The sequence below is a fragment of the Tenrec ecaudatus genome, chromosome 6 (assembly GCF_050624435.1).
Source record: "Tenrec ecaudatus isolate mTenEca1 chromosome 6, mTenEca1.hap1, whole genome shotgun sequence".
Lineage (NCBI taxonomy): Eukaryota > Metazoa > Chordata > Mammalia > Afrosoricida > Tenrecidae > Tenrec > Tenrec ecaudatus.
In genome coordinates this window covers 165281311-165298556 of record NC_134535.1, presented here as the reverse complement: position 1 = coordinate 165298556, position 17246 = coordinate 165281311, and the positions used below count along the sequence as shown (strand labels likewise).

The window sequence follows — 17246 nt, the reverse complement described above, 5'->3', positions numbered from 1 at the left end:
CCCAGGCTTCATTGATTGAAATGTATCAACAAACTGATGCAACACTGAATCACCCACTCTTATATGCCAGGAAATTTGGAAAACAGCTTCCTGTCCAATTGTCTGGATGAGTTCCATATTTGTATCCAGTACAAGGGAAAGTGACCCAGCAGATTATGTGAATTAAATCACAATACAATTAATATCACATGCAAGTATAATTGTGCTGAAGATTGCCCAAGAGCTGCAGTAGTACATTGACAGAGAGCTGCCAGAGGTTCAGATCAGTTTCAGAGGAGAGCGTGGAAAAGAGGACATTGCTGATGTCAGATACATCTTGGTAGACAACAGAATACCAGAAAGATGGTTACTTGTTATTTGATTGACTATGCAAAGGCATTTGACTGTGTGGATCACAACAAACTTTGGATAGCCTTGCGAACAATGGGAATTCTAGAACATTTGTTGAGCTCGTGTAGAAAATTGTGGTTTGTTGTTGTTAGGAGGCAGAGTCTGTTCCAGTCCATAGCAACCCTCTACACACAACAGAATGAAACACTACATTGTCCTGCGCCATCCTTGCAATTGTTCCTATGTCTGAGCCCACTGCTGTCACCAAGGTGTCAATCCATATCTTTCAGGGCCTTCCTCTTTTGTAGCCACCCCTCCACTTTACCAAACATGGTGTCCTTCTCTGGGGACTGATTTCTCCTGACAATACGTCCAAAGTGTATAAGATGAAGTCTTGTCATCCTTGCTTACAATGAGACAAGCACTCTGGCTATACTTCTTCCAGGATGGATCATCTTGTCGTTGGTTCTGTCAATATCCTTCCCCCGCACCATAACTCAAGTGCATTGATTCTTCTTTGGTATTCCTCAGCAAATGTTCATATGGCATAAAGATTTTATTCTAAGTGAAGTTATAATTGGGAAAAGAACCTGTACATAATCTGGGATCAGTAAATAATGGATCTCCTATATTTATAAATGTTAATATAATTTGCATTATCTTCTAGAATTGTTAACAGTGTGAAAGCCAGATTTTTCTCTAACCACCATGCTAAGTCGGCAGGTTTAGACATTTCAAGCAAAATCTGGACAGGAATCTGAACGTGAGCCTTGAGTGTCAAGAATTCTCACCTAGAGGAACTTGAGGGTTTTTTTCTCTTGCAGGATGTAAGGAGCCCTGTGGAGCAATGATTCAGCCGTTAGTTGCTAACTGCAAGGTCAGAGGGTCAAATCCACTAGTGCATCTTCAAAAGAAAAGAGTTGATCTGCCCCTGCGAAGATTCCAAACGCACAGCCTGGAGTTGATGCTGACTCGGAGCTGCCCTAATGAGGCAGAGCAAACGGCTGTTTGGGGATTTTGTAAATCTTTACTGGAGGAAATAGCTTCCCATTGGTGGAATCCAATTGCTCATCTTGCAGTTATCGGTCCAGCCAATAACTCACTATGCCTCCAGGGCTCCTCTAAAAGGCTACGGGCTAGAAAACTCCAGAGGTGGTTCAGTGCTATCAAGCCGTTTTGTGTTGGAATTGACTCTGTACCAAACAAGACAAAACAGTGCTAAGATTGTTACTACAAGTGAACAGGCCAAAGGATCGGTGGAGAAATTAATGCAAAATTATACTGGTGATTTCATCCAAATCATTTTTCATAAAAGATGCTGTGCTATTTTTCACTGAGAACCTCATTCAATGTGGTTAAATTGTTGCATAAAATTAATTATCCAAGGAACTGAAAATCCTAAGGCCCAAGTAAAGAAAGACTAGTTGAGGTACCTGATTAACAGGAAAGAGTTATTTTCTGATCCAAAGCCGGACTCTATTTTGATTTTTAATAGAGCTCCTGCTTCCAAGCCACACCTGATCATTTCTATAAGTTTCTACTACTAGGCTTTGCTCAAACCAACAAACAAGTCCCTTTTAGAAAAGAATAAGGGAACTTAATCCATTCTCAACAAGCAAAATGATGGGGCCAGCATTCGTTGCCAAGAAACAAAAGGACAGGATGTAAAATCTTGTACAAAAAATATGTAGGGATGTAAACATTTGCTCTCAGGAAGAATATGTCCAGACGTAACCAAGTTGGTCAGATGTCAACTATTTGGGTAGGATATATGAAAAATATGCTCCCGGAACAGACTGCAATCATAAACAGCTGACTACAATTCCATAAAATTATAAAGATTATTTTTCTGAATCTTCTTGTTTGCAACCCCTGTGGCCTCCCAGTTCAGCTACTGTAATATCTAAAAGACCTACGAATTTAATTTGAACGGGAAAGGTAGCAATCTTTTAAAATTATACATCTAAGAACATGTCACAAAAAACTCCCTACTTTTCTCATATGACAGGTTAGGAAAAGAGGCTGGATTCTTCCACCCCCATCACTCAAGTTCAAATGACTTTGAGAAATGTCCCAAGGCTAATAGACATGGACCTTCCCACACTCTGTACTCTGTTAATGTTTTAATTTATAGTATATCAGATAAGTTTCCTTTTTTCTCCTCCCTTGCAGAAAGAATGCATTTTAAACCCTGCAAGAATCGTGTGATTTTGTTCCACTTGCTTGCTCTGCAGCATTCAGCATTGGACACACTCAGAAGGACATAGGGACAAGAGCAGACCAGATATGTGTGACCTAGAGCTAAAGACAAGTAGCAACTAGGCAGAGGACTCAACCTTGGAAAGGCAGCAACCTGGTACATGCGTACCGCCTCATAAAAAATGATGCTCCCCTACCCGGAAGCTTTTGCTGCCTGCACACCAAATGCGGCAATTAAATCATCTCCTGTCAACTTGTGAAGGGGTGGGGTTTAGCCTGTCAAGCAGGTCGCAGCATGAGGACCTCATTTGGAGGCACAAAGGAGATAAATAGCTCACCGGAGGCTACACTCTCTCTGCTTTGTCTTCCTGCTGACAAGACACATGGTGCCAAGCTGATGGAGCCAGGGTCCTGGAGCTGGAGAAGCTAAGTGGAGACCCCTGCAATCACTGAGAGGCTTCCACCACCACTGGATCCACAAGACTCTCCATCCACTGTCCTGTGATCTTCTTGCATTTGGCATCATTGCATGTGTTTCATGCATCTGGAGAGGAATTTGTAGACTGGTATCTAACATGTGGGCTAATATCAGACTTATGGACTTGATCTGGACTGGACTGGGATGCTTTCTCAAGATACAATTGCTCTTTTATAGAGAGCTCTTTCTTAAACACAGAAGGGTGTCTCTGGATTAGTTTCTCTATTCTACTTGTACAAACACACCAAATTACCTTAATCTCACTTACATAAATACGTTTTTGTAAATAAATATCATATCCTTCCCATCTGACCTACCTTCAAATTCTCCTCTGTCCTTGGCTGGAGAGGATCCCTGGTGGTGAAGTGGTTATGAGTTGGCCTGCGACATGTCAAGTTAGCAGTTCAAAACCACCAGCCACTCCACCAGGAAGATGGAGCTTTCTCCTGCAGTAAAATGTTACATTCTCGTAAACTCACACGGGCAGTGCTACCCTGTCCTCTATGGTTGCTATGAGCTGGCATTGGCTCAGGGGCAGCGAGCATTCATTGCTGGGAGAGACATGGTCTGCGAGCCCAGGCCTCTCCCTGCCTTTCCTTGCAAAGTGCTTTCTCTCGCCAGTAAATCTTTTTGCTTGCTTGATAAGCTTGGCTCTCTGCTTTCTTATTCTTATTGAGCAAGGAAAGAATCTTTTATTGCAAGCATGTTCTGGCAACAATCTAATCATTCCTTGCCTCCCAATGTCTCCTTTCCACCTCTCTTGCCTACTGACACAATGACATGAGTATTTTAGACACAGATTCTCTCCTTCAGAGCCCCTGTTCCACGTGGAACAGCCTTGTGGAGGCAGCATCCAATTCTCACTACATATCCCGAGTCGATCTCAGCCCTTTCAGAATCCCCAGACAGTTCAGGTGGATCGATCTAAAGCAGTGTCTCCAAATCTCAATAACTGTTTTGCTTTGCTTCACTCCTGTACCTGACCCCCTCTTCTGGTCACTAACTCAAAGTTAAAAATATTCTGAGGATGAAAAGAGAGACAGGCTCCTCTAATTTGTGTTCAACATTAGTATTTGAATAGCTGGAGAAGGTGGGTAAGACATACAATGCCATAGACTCATAGGTTCCCAAGTGTATTTGGTCTACTGACTCCCTTGCAGGAAAAATAAAATGCTTAGGGTGCCCTGTCCCCTGGCAATTAAAAAGTTTTGCAGTACAGCCTACAATTCATAATAAACTATAGCTATCTGACTGGACAGCCCCCACTGTATCATTCCAGTGCCCCCACTCCCTGGTGGCAGCCTCGCCCACTTTGGGAAACACTGCAGGATTTGAGAGAGAACAGTACAGTGGAGAAGCTAAAGTACAATGGGGAGGCCAGATAGGACAAGGTGGCCAGGGAAAAGGAGGGAGGGACAGGTGCAGCCTCACAGGTGGTAAGGTGGAAGTGGTGGAGAGAAAGGAGATCTTATCTCAGAGGAAAGACTTAAGCCATCATTGCATTCACTTTACAAGGGCCAAGTTCCTTTGCAGCTCTGTATCAGGGAGTAGCAAGGGACCAGAGCCCAAACCTGCAGACTAGACACTGCATTTAAAGCAGCACCAGCAGAGAGAAGGCATTTGGCTAGCTCTTCTCGTGGCAGTGAGATGAAGTCCCTTCTTGAAGCATCTGCACGGCTTCAAATAGAGCTCCACCAGCAGAAGAAGCCAGAGTGCTTGTGGGCACCCGCTTCCAGACTCCTTTCAATACACACACACTCACACTCAAGCTTCCCCACACACTCATACACACAGATACACGCACACAAACACATAGCAGAGAAACCCATCCCTCCTCCAAAAGAGATTTTAAGAGACTGTGCTTAGTGACACTTATGGGGCTGTGCTAGATGAGTGGGGGGGGGGGGTGCCAGACCCCATGAGGGGAATGTGGATAAAGACAGAAAGAGGCCCTGTTACATAGTATCTTCTTTCCTAAAATTGACTGCTTTTGCCAGAATAAGCTCGGCATATGCTATTAGCAACTCTCAAGCTCTTTTCTCTGTCTTACGAACCAAATGCAACAAACAAAGCAACACAAACGCTTCTTTTCATGAGCTTTGAGCCCAAAAATATGAAGAAGGAAAGGCATTCTGTTCTTCTGTATGCAGTCAGCATACCTAATGATACCTTCTAGAATGCAAACAATACAGCAGCTAATAGGAAGACATACCATTTCATTCTGATTATAAAACCAATAGACGCCCTTTGTTAAAGTTGAGCCTTATAACGAAGTACATGAAAACCAAGGCTCTTGTAAGGCCAACACCCAGAAAGAGCTCCATCCAGTTTGGTATTGTTTTGGAATGCAATCCTCATCGTACTTTTACATTTAAGCATTGACTAGTAACCATATTTCCCCCTAATAATATACCTGGAGCCTTTTCCCATTCAAATGCATCTGAAATCATCAAATAGCCATAGCATAGAAGTGCAAATGGATTTAAACAATTGTTGTTACCCACCAGGCAGTCAATTCCAACACAACCCGCTAGGGACAGTGGTTCTCAACCTGTGGGTCGCGACCCTTTTGGGGGGTGGGGGGGTCGAACGACCTTTTCACAGGGGTCGCCCGATTCATCACAGTAGCAAAATGACAGTGACGAAGTAGCAACAAAAATAATGTTATGCTTGGGGGTCACCACCACGTGAGGAACTGTATTAAAGGGTCGTGACATCGGAAGGTTGAGAACCACTGCTCTAAGAGGAAGTCAGAAGACTGCCAATGAGTTCCTAAGCAGTACCCTTTCTCCCTCCGAATGTCTCCCGGATTTAAAGCGCTAGGTACCAGCTCTCTGCACTTAGCGGAGGTCTCCTGCACTCTGTTTCCTTCTTGTTCTAATCTTGCAGCTCTGAAGATCAGAGGAAGCCGTCTCTATCTGAGGGGCAGAGCTCCGCTGACTGCGCCTGCAGGTGCAACGTGAGCCCCTCCAGGCCAAAGGCACCCGCTGAGGACCAGCCAGCTTCCTCCATAGACCAAAGTGCTCCCGAACCCCATTCCCCAAGCCCTGGCAGCAAAACCTCCCTTCGCCTGGTCCTCTAGGAAAGCGACTTTGATGGGCTAAGTCCACTCTATCTCCTTGGCTGCTGTCACTCAGTAAACACTCTGGTTCTCCCTTCTGCCCCTGACTCCTGGATCAGCTCTCTAGAGACAGGCTTCCTGCATCACCTTCTTGGCCCGAACAGAAGTGTCAGCCATTTGGATAGTAGCCAAGCAGTTAGTCATTGTGCGGATCACCTAGCGTTATAGCCTTTCCACCGTCTTCATGCTGCGATGAACCTTCCCAGGCCTACTGTTTCCATTTGTCTTCTTAGGATAAACTAATATGTATGCAATTAGTAGTCACTGACCATAACTACTTTTAAGATCATTCATATTACAAAGCATCATTGAAAATTGTTGGACTTTTTGATATTCCCGCTGTAGTATAGGAGAACACTCATTTCCCCATGTTCTGGCCAGCAGTAGACATGTTTCCCCATCAATATGTACTTAATTTTTTAAGTATTGACAGCTTTTTGCTTTCAGTTGTGGATTATGATTTATAATGAAGTCAATTGTGTCATCATATTGGTTCGTTTTCCTTTGTGTGCATCTGTGAAAGTTGCTTTTCCAGATGTTTTATCCACATTTCTATGAAATAATACATCTTTGATTTATTTACCCGGTACACAATTATTTGTAAGAGATATTGCAAACATCTTTCTTTTTTCCTTTTATTTATGATGCCTTTAATAAATTGTAATTCTAGTTTTTATATTCTAATTCACTGATATTTTCTTCTTCTTCTTTAATACATAAGCGATCTATAAATAGTCTCCATCCCATACTTACATAGCATCAATATTAAACAAAAATGTTTTAAGAATTTGTTATACTTCAAAACCAAAGAGAAACTTTCCCTATCTTATCAAAACTTATAGTCAAGGGAAGTAACAACTATGGTTTAATTTTTTCCAACTTTTTATTGTGAATTAAGTGGTATCCAGAGCATGTGATCAATTTTATATGTAACAATTGATATCTGTTTTGTTTCAACTCCTCCATTGCAATCTCCTCAATGAACACTCATTTTTTCCAATTTTTCTCCATGTTTCCTGTTTGGTTGTGCCTTCTTTCCAAACCCTCTGAACTTTGTTGTTGGGTAAATGCTGCCCTTTGGATTTTAAATGGTTAATTATTTTACCAAAAGAGTTTAACTCAGTTCCAGACCCAAAGAGTGACTAAGGGCCCTCTGGGGAATCTAGCTTTTCTCTTTATGGTTTAATTTTTATTATTTACCATTGTATATTTTAGAATTTTCTGATATATGCGTAGAACTTAAATTGATTTAATGATGCCACCTACTTTTCATGTGTTGCATGTAATAAATAAAGTCAATATTGAGTGGTGATTAGTAGCAAGGCTTCTAGAATCAGATATAGTTAGTTGGTTATAAATTCCTTGTATAACTCTGAAATTCCTTGTATAACTCTGTGCCCTTTGACATTTTATTTTACTTGAGCTAAATATCATTTTCCTAGGCTACTAAACAGTACTAGAGAACAGTACTAGATCTTTTTATTTGGCTGCTTGAGACATTGGGCGGAAATAGCTAAACAATGCCTTGCATAATAATATATAGTTTATAAGCATTAGCTAAAATTTATATCCTCTGTATGATATTTTTCCAACTGATTTGGAATGTTGCCATCCTATATAAAAACATTAAATACATGACTGATATTTTGGATAACTTGATTATAATTGCTACTGCCAAAATATTAAGATGAGAGGTTTTGTTTTCCTTTTGAAGTGGAGTCAGTAAGTGAACTTTATTCTCCAGGTAATGGGGGGTCCATGTAAATTTTAAAATAACTTTTTTTTAAGATTACTTGAACACAGTTTGAACTTTGGTATTCTCAAAGGATTCAAAATACACTCTTTGAAGGAGTCTTTAATTTGGGAACACACAGGAATCTGAAGGGAAAATATCAGGGCTGTAGGGTGGATGGAGTAGGGTTTCCCAACAGCATTCTTATAGAACTGTCACTGCTGTCCTTGAAGAAAGAGCAAAGGTGAGAAGGGAAAAGTTCTCGGTGCAACTTTTCTGAAATTTTTCTCACTTTGCATTTCATAAAATTTCTTCAAAATAAGCCTGCAAGATCACCTTGCGTTCTTTCAGAAAATCTGTCAAAATTACCCTTTGGACTCCCCCCAAAGTATGAGTAGCCATTACCATCTGATTTGAGCACCTCGTCCCATTTTTAACTGGCCCGGCAGGCCCTGCAGGATGCTCTGATTTGATTGGCCCCTGAATGAGTTGAAGACACATGTACCACTGAGAGAAGTTAATCCACTGATCACAGAGACATGCTAAAAAGTATTTCCATATTTTGTCTGGAATAAACTCATGAACTGGAAGCCTAGAAGCAATACCTCTTTACTTATGTAGTTCTGATGCTGCTATGAATAACCTTTTAAAGTATCTGATGGGCTATTTCATACACAGGAAACATTTGCATATAATGTAATAGTAAGGCAAATATTGCATATGAAATTTTACATCTCACTTATACTAATGCTTTTGCTTCAAGTATCTCCATGAATCAACTTCTTTTCAAAGTACTTGGACTTTATATTGTATTGAAGAAATATAGTTTGTATTCAATAACACCTAGTTAAATACATCTCTGGTTTTTTATGCAACTCCAACGTAATTGCCTTACCTATCGATTTAGACTTAAGTAAATGCATTGTGAAAAAAACACACTGTTGTTTCCATAGCAACAACAACAAAAAAAACTTTGCCAGAGCAATATCATGCAATCCCAGAAATATATGATTTATTGCATCGAATCACACATATAAAAGCAGGCTCTTATCTCCTAACAAAAAGCCTGGAACACATGGAAAAGTTCTTAAGTATGACAACTAGGCAAGAAAGAAGACATCAAATTAACATCATATAATGTTTTCTTTTGAATCAACATAAATTTGGTGCTAAAACTGACTTTTCATAGCAACTAACCCCTATATTAACTTTAATTATTCCAATGTGACCATATAATAATATTCTCTGAGGTAATAAATAACTCAGGCCTCTCCAGCAGAAGAGATCTACGGCATGGACTCTATCTCGACATTGTATTAACAGTGCATTTTATAATCTTCTGGTTGATTTGGATCTGAATAATAGAAACAAAAGCAAGACTCTTATCTTTATTGTAATAATAAAGCTGAGTAAAGCTTTTGTATGTTAAACCATTCTGAGCAATAGCTGAAAGAGCTATTGCTTGTACTTAGCAGGGTAGTTTTGCTATTGAAAGAAAGACATTAAATACACGAGAATGAGGGAGACCAGTTGGCATGGATCAGTATGGTAGCAAACACTACAACACTTGGAACATAATGGATCTCTATATCATGTTTCAAGTGTTGCAGTCTTTCCATCCATGTACATATCTGGAACCTTGGTACTATAATAGTTATGCATTGGTCTGTGATCTGCATGGTTGGCAGTTCGAAACCAGCAGCAGCTCAGCAGGAGAAACACTGCACTTTCTATTTCCGTAAACAGTTACAATTTCAGAAACCCACAGTGGGTCACTCTGAATCAACATTGACTCAATGGCAGCAAGTTTGGTAGGTAGATAGAAAGATAGATAGATAGATATAGATATATGGATATATAGATATCAGTGCTTCCATAATGATACACACACACACGAAGGTGTACCCCCCAAAATAATTTATTTTCAAAGTTATATATTTAATTTTTAAAAAATTTCAAAGTACTCTCCACTACACTTAACTCACTTATCAAATCTGAGATTCCATTCTGGGAAACAAACTGGACGGCTGACAGCACCTCCCTCATTTTTTTCCCTCACCTCTTTGAAGTCATAGTCAAATTGCTGGTTTCTTTTCATGTGCCACTTCATTCACAAAAACAAAAAGAAGTTGCACAGAGCAAGGTCGGGTGGGTAAGGTGCATGGTACAAGAGAAGCATGCTGTTTTGTGTCAAAAACTGGGGCCCTGAGATATCTGCATAAGCAGGTTCATTGTCATGGTGGCAAAACCAGCCCCCTGTCAGCCACAAATTGGGCCTTTTTTGTCATACACTGTTAAGCTATCTTTCAAGGACCTCTAATATTAATTGATTAACAATCTGACCTGGTGTAATGAACTGCAAATGCACTAAATTTTCAGTCGCTCAGGAAATTGACAGAAATCCAGAAATTTCACCTGTTTTGAAATGAGAAAATCACTTTTCTACTCCCCACCTCTCCGTGCTGCCCTTACAAGCTGTGTTCCGTATCACAACAGTTTCTACGACATTTTTTTTCTGAGCAGGAAACAAAATTTCACAGTTTCACACTGTTCTCTTACATTGGGCATCACATAAAATGAGGTTTAAGTGAAACTGCTTGAATGAAAATATTCACTAGGACCAGAGAAAACCTTTCCAGGCGATGCGCTGGGCTCACTAAGTGAGTTGCTAGATGCTCGCCCAGTGGGAAAAAATGCATACTACAAAAGCTCTGCCCAGGGGAGCTTTTTTCCAATTTTTTTAGGAATATATCTATATATTCGCATATAAGCCAAAATTTTCAGCACATTTTATGCAGTTTTTGTAGTAAAATTAGGTGCCTCGGCTGATATTCGAATCCGCTTATACTCGAGTATATACGGTGTGTATGTGTGTGTGTGTGTGTGTGTTTTCAATCCTACAGGATAAATTACTTGATCCAAGTCTAGATTAAGTTGTCCATTCATGTAAATAACGAGAAAATTGTGTCAATACTAGATTCAGCTGCTAGGTGGACCGTGGCAGTGCCGGGAGTTAGTCTTGTGCTGCTCACCGCAAGGGTCATGCGTCATTGCCACCGCCTGCTCCATGAGTACAATGAGGCTGTCCACTCCCACAACGATGCAACCTCTCAGAAGCCGAAAGGGGTGGTTCTACTCTAACCTATAAGGTCATATTAGTCGAAATTGACCAAATGGCAGTGGATGGTGTGATGGTGGTAGACCTAGCTCTTACACCTAAAAGGATTTTTCTTCCCCACTCCCCTTTAAATGCTAAATATAGAATGTCAATCAAATTTATTTCATTTTAAAGATAGTTGTTCTCAACCTGATTTCTTTTTAAAGCAAATAACAGCAACAAAACTTTGATTTTATCTTTAAATCATTTTATCGAGGGTTCTTACAGCTCTTATGCGGCAATTGTATCAAGCATATTTGTACATATGCAACAAAAATGTTTAAAGGAATAAGTTAAAGTATTCTTACAAGGGGTTCCATCGTTTCAATGAAGATCATCTTTAAGAGTCTATTAGAATAAATTCACCTCGACTCTGCCAATTTCCTCAAGAAAAGTCAGCATATTAATGTATTTCTTAAAAGTTTGTACCATTAGGGCTCCAAAACCCAGAAGGAGCAGATTTTTTATCTATTTACCTTTTGGTGTGACTATTTTAACACCATTATAAGTTACTGATGAATCAAGGCTGTGAGTTTCCCATGACAATTTTTATGAGTGAAACTAGCGGGGCATCCCTTTTCCTTCCTTCACAGCGGTTTCCCACTGGAGTGGTGCAAGAAGGGACCTCAAAGGGTCTCAGTTTTGTCTGCAGGTTGATCATATACATTGTAAATACAATACCTAAGAGGAGACTGAAATGAAAAACAAGACGGCCAAAGGATGATCACTCAGTGCTAACACTTAAGACTTAATTTATTTCCTAGACAAGTAGATCCTTCCCTTTTCTGCAAAACTGAAAGTTATTAGAACTTTTCATGCAGATTTCTCTTTTTTCACATTAACCTCCTCCCTCACCCCACTGCCCCGGACACAGGACCGTGCATGTTATCACAGCAAGAGATGCATCAAGAGCAATGTAACCGAGACAAATTACTGAAACCCAAATGAAGGCTGAGCATGATAGTGGGAGAAGAGGAAAGTAAAAGGAAATAGAGAAAAGTACTAGGAGGCGAAGGGCATTTATAGAGGTCTAAATACAGGCATGCACATATGTAAATACATTTATATAGGAGGATGGTAAAAGAGATCTACGTGCATATATTTATAGGTTTAGTATTAAGGCAGCAGATGGATATTGGACCTCCGCTCAAGTACTCCCTCAATGCAAGAACATTGTATTCTATTAAATTGGCATTCCATGATGCACACCTTACTGGCACGATCACTGAAGACAAATGTGTGCATAAGCAAATGTGGCAAAGAAAGCTGATAGTGCCCAGCAATCAAAAGATATAGCATGTGGGGTCTCAAAGCCTTGCAGGTAAACAAGCAGTCATCCAGCTGAGAACAACAAAACCTACATGGAAGGAGCACACCACCTGTGTGATCATAAGGTGTCAAAGGGATAAGGTATCAAGCATCAAAGAACAAAAAATCATATCATTGTAAATGAGGGGGAGTGCAGAGTGGAGACCCAAAGCCCATCTGTAGGTAACACGGCTCCCCCTTACAGAAGGGTCCTGCGGAAGATGAGCCACTCAGTGTGCACTGCAGCAACAATGAAACACACAACTTTCCTATAATTCTTAAATGCTTCCTTCCCCACCCCATCCCCCAACTATCATGATCCCAATTCTACCTGATAAATCTGGCTAGACCAGAGGATGCACAATGGTACAGATAGGAACTGGAAACACAGGGAATCCAGGACAGATGATCCCTTCAGGACCAGTGCTGGGAGAGGCGTTGCCAGAGGGTGGAGAGAAGGTGGGGTAGAGAGGGGGAACCAATCACAAGGATCTACATATAACCTCCTCCCTAGGGGATGGACAACAGAAAAGTGGGTGAAGGGAAACGGACAGTGTAAGATATGACAAAATAAGAGCTTTCTCAGAAAGGCCATAACAAGCAGCAGCCACCTACTCACTAGTAGTCTCTCTGGGGAAATTGGACAGATGAATCCTAGTCCCTGGTTTTCTTTGTATTAAACAGTTAGTAGGAGCTAACAGCATGTGTGCTACCCCAAACTATGGGGGGTGGGGAGGCAATCTTTAGTCTCTTTCATTCAATGCATAATGGAATGCATAAATGGAAACAAATTGTACCAGGCACACATCTTATTTTAACCGAAGAGTTCTAGAAGCACCAATGACTATTTTATCTAAACTTTAAAAAATTTAAACATGTTTGAATAAGCTGCCCTACCTATAAAAGAATGAGTGTCTCCACACAATTAATAGAATCCATCATTACTGTGTGGTGGGAGCAAGATGAGGCTTTCCGGTCCTGTCGGGACTCTCACTGACAGTCCTACCTTGTCCTCTAAGGTCTCCAGGAGGCCAAATGGACTTGATGGCAATGAGTGTGGTGGCGTGGTGGGTTACACACTGGACTGCCAACTGCAAGGCCAGCCATTGAAACTCCCCGCCACTCAAGGGGAGCAACAGGGGCCTTGCTGCTCCTGTGAAAATATACAGCCTGGAACTCCACAGGGCGGTTCCACAGGGCCAACTCCACAATGCGCTAGTTGGCAGTGAGTTGATGTTCCCAGCGGGTTACGGTTAGTTTTTTTAAAATGTTTATCTAAGAATGGTGAGTGTGTGTAAAAATGGCACTAACTTCCAATAATCAAACACAATGTTCCGCAGGCTCTCCTCTTGCAGTACAAACGAAAGAAACTTATTGGAATGGGTCTCAAACATTTACATAAAATTCCATTACCTTTTAATTCCATTTTCCCATGAGCTTTTTGAAGCCCCAGAATATGTCTTTAGCCATGCCTTGAGCTGTTTCTCTTTTATTAATATTCTTCCAGGAAATGACAGAGCATTTTCCTACTTTCTCGAATTCATTGTCTCACTTCCTGACCTTTTGTAATGCAATGGAGGCTTGAGAGCATGCAAGTAGTTAGTTAAATGGTTGATCCAGATCCAAATGTGGGACCTACTCCCGCTAAAACGTGTGCTCTTTCCAGGGCCTTGCAATCAGGTGAGAGAAGCAAAGGTGTGTTATACATATAGTCAGTACTGACTCAGTTGGTGTGAGTGGATTGAAAATGAAAATAAAACCTAGTCAGCAGATCTTAAATTCACATTATTATTCCCATGCTTTCCTCAAACTTCAGCTTCTACGTTTCCTTCACAGTAACACAACAGCACCTTAAATATGGAGCAAATTTATCTGAGTTTTGCTTTATCAGTATGGTATGGAAAGCTAGATTTCTACGATCGCATCTCCAGGACCGGTAAACATCTACTTAAGGCGCACAATAAGAATTTTATCGCAATCCATCTAGATTAAATCTTATCTATTTGATATTGTTTAACTAGGACAATTTTATATGTAGACAAATCTTTATTCATAAAGGATATTTAAGTTTCAGGTTAACATCACAGTTACAGTTTCATTTCTGATTAACACTCTTGAAGAATATCGACTCCACTCCTCACCAAGTGCCTGACTGAATGTCATTTGGCCGCTGATAGGCACCTGATCAGAGGTAGACAGCTAGAGCAATGAACCTGGAGAAGGCATTAGGATGACACTTACATTGCTGCTCATCACTGTGGTCCCCACATTGCTCCGCGAAGTCACACACGTTGTCAGGCGGCACAGAGACTCCATTGTGGCACCGGAAGACTTGGGCTCCTTGTGGAACTGATGCAGAGATGAATACACAAACAATCCAAAGGAAGTACCAAGCTTTGTTCCTTGGCAATGCTAACATTCTGGTCAGCCAGAAGAGCATTGCCCAAAATGTTGATGAGAGATCAGGAAGTTGTAATCAGTGGGTCCATAACTGGAAGTATTCCTCTTCGTTTCACAAGTCTTTGTTTCCCAGCTTTGCTCTTCAAACTCGATACTACAGATTACTTCCTGCAAATGCTAACAACTGACACCCACGGCAGTTAAGGGACTTGCTCAGAGCAGTGTCCTTAGGAAATATTTAACCTGAGCAATTGCGCCACTTCAATATCTCGTTAAACATGGATATTTATTGCCCTACATAGCTCATACTAGAACAATTTAAGGCTCTTTCCTCTGCTATCTTCTAGGAAATAAAAAACCTCTGTCCTTTATGAATACATTTTTCAGAAACTCCATATTGTTCTAAAAAATACTGTTTTTTTTCTAAATGCAAGGAGCTACGAGGGAAATGCATTTAACTTACAGCATTAAAAGTTCTGGTTCAATTTCTATACTTGATCACATTTATGAAATTTAGACCACTATTGTGCTTACTAAAATCATTCAAATGTTTCAAGATCAATTGTAAGCATACATCTATGGGCTGAATGGTTTATCTTTGATGATTCAATGGAAACTCTATATTGCCTGCTCAGATAAAGAAAAAATCAACAGAATTTCTAAAATTGTAGAGATGTTAGAGATTAACATTTCACAAATCACAGAACTTCAGCTCAAGGAGATATTGGGATCTGCATTAGGAGGAACAGAAAGTTGGCATCAGAAAATAGACCTCAATAACTGCTGCCAAGACTGGTGTCTTTGATTGTTACACAGCACTAATTCTCCTTGGCAGTTTGTATTCATTGGTTTTACAGGTGTAGGGAAAGCTTTTAGGCTGTCCATATGTTATGGTTGTATTGCGGAGTAAGTATTGAGCTGCAGGTCACAAGATCTGCAGGAGAAAAATGAGGCTGCCTACTCTCAAACAGATGTACTGTCTCAGATATTCTACAGATGGTCACTATGAGTCAAACTTGACATTGTGGCAATGAGTTGGGATTTTCCTAAATGTGTGTGGCTTTTCAAAGAATTAATATTTGAAACACACAGTATAGTGAGTGCATTAACATATTTCCCATAAAATTATACAAGCCCCAAAAATTATAGATATTTTATAAATTTGAATTCTCAAAATATTCCTTTTCATCTGGTCTCTTAAGGCATATTAAAGTTCTTCTTCAACAATTTTCTTTTCATGTATACAATGTAACAGCAAGACCTAAAGATAAATGATTTCAAGGCTCAGAGAGGAAATTGGAGGATATAAAGTAAATAAAACCATAGCTAAAGTACAGAGAATGTATCTTAGCCATGAAAAAAAGAGTTATCTAATAAATGTTCTCCATATTCTTGAGGGATGAGAAGATTTTATAGAAAGATTTAGTGTATGGGCATTTTGGACTCTGTGGGCAGGAGTGGGAATGGGGGATCGATCGGTTTTATACCACAGAACCCTCACATCAACTTTTACATTTTAATCACCAACAATTATCAATCCATCTTGACTCTATGTTGAAGGTGATGGGAGAAGTCTTCATTTTCTTTATCCCTAGCATTAGTGGTTGATGCATAAACTTGAATAATAGCTGTATTAATTAGATTTTTTTGAAATCAGATGTTCTAATCCTATCAGTGACTCACTGAACTTCCAGATTGATTTTGAAATGTCCTTTTTGACAATGAAGGCAACTGTATTCCTTTTGATTTTGTCGTTCTCTACACAGCAAACCATATGATTTTCTGATTCAAAATGACCAATATCAGTCCATTTCAGTACACTAATGCTTGGGATATATATATGCTTTTATATGTTCTCTTTCAGAGTTGACCACTTTCAATGTTCCTGGTTTCATAATTTGTACCTTCCTATTTCTGATCATTAGCATGTTTTTGTTGTTGTTGCATATTTTTCTTCTTACCTTGAGTCCTGCCCCATTAGCAAAGACCCTTACCATTTATACAATCAGTAATAAACAGGGAAAAAAGAAAAACACGGAGCGCCTTCGTCCTGGAACAAGCCTTGCTTTATGCCAAGGCTCGGTTCTTTTGGAGTTCCTTGACAGTCTTTGGAAACGACATCTTTGTAGCGCAGTATGGAAACCCTGGACTTCCTCAGCTCTGCGCAAAATGAACAAGTGATTAAAGCACATGCCAAAGCTCACTTAAGGTTCCCTCTCTGAGAGAGGAAGAATGCAAAAAGAGAAAAGAAAAATTTTTAAAGCAGGAAGAGAGGAACAGGGAAAAGAAAAAAGGTATGTAAAGAAATATGCAATTATAGGATATTAAAATTTCATATTCTGACAGAAATCAGGTCCCATTGCATTGTAGCATGTTCCTAGTCTTCCATTAGTGAGCCAGAAAATCATGTATTTTGTGGTTTTCATTGTCCTTTATTGCTGATTTTCAGGTGGTAAACTGCTTTATTAAGTGTTACTATCTACTAAAATTAAAAATACTCTATATTTTTCCAAATTTATTT

At 40.1% G+C, this 17246-nt stretch overlaps 1 protein-coding gene across 1 annotated transcript in view; it reads right to left on the bottom strand.

Annotated features, from left to right (window-relative positions):
• The window catches only part of MALRD1 (MAM and LDL receptor class A domain containing 1), an 836583-nt gene extending 821818 nt beyond the window's left edge, over positions 1-14765 (bottom strand). The window contains exon 1 of the mRNA XM_075553413.1: positions 14567-14765. Coding sequence (XP_075409528.1) covers positions 14567-14765 — 199 coding nt within the window. The remainder of the gene's footprint in view (positions 1-14566) is intronic.
• Positions 14766-17246: the final 2481 nt, after the last annotated feature.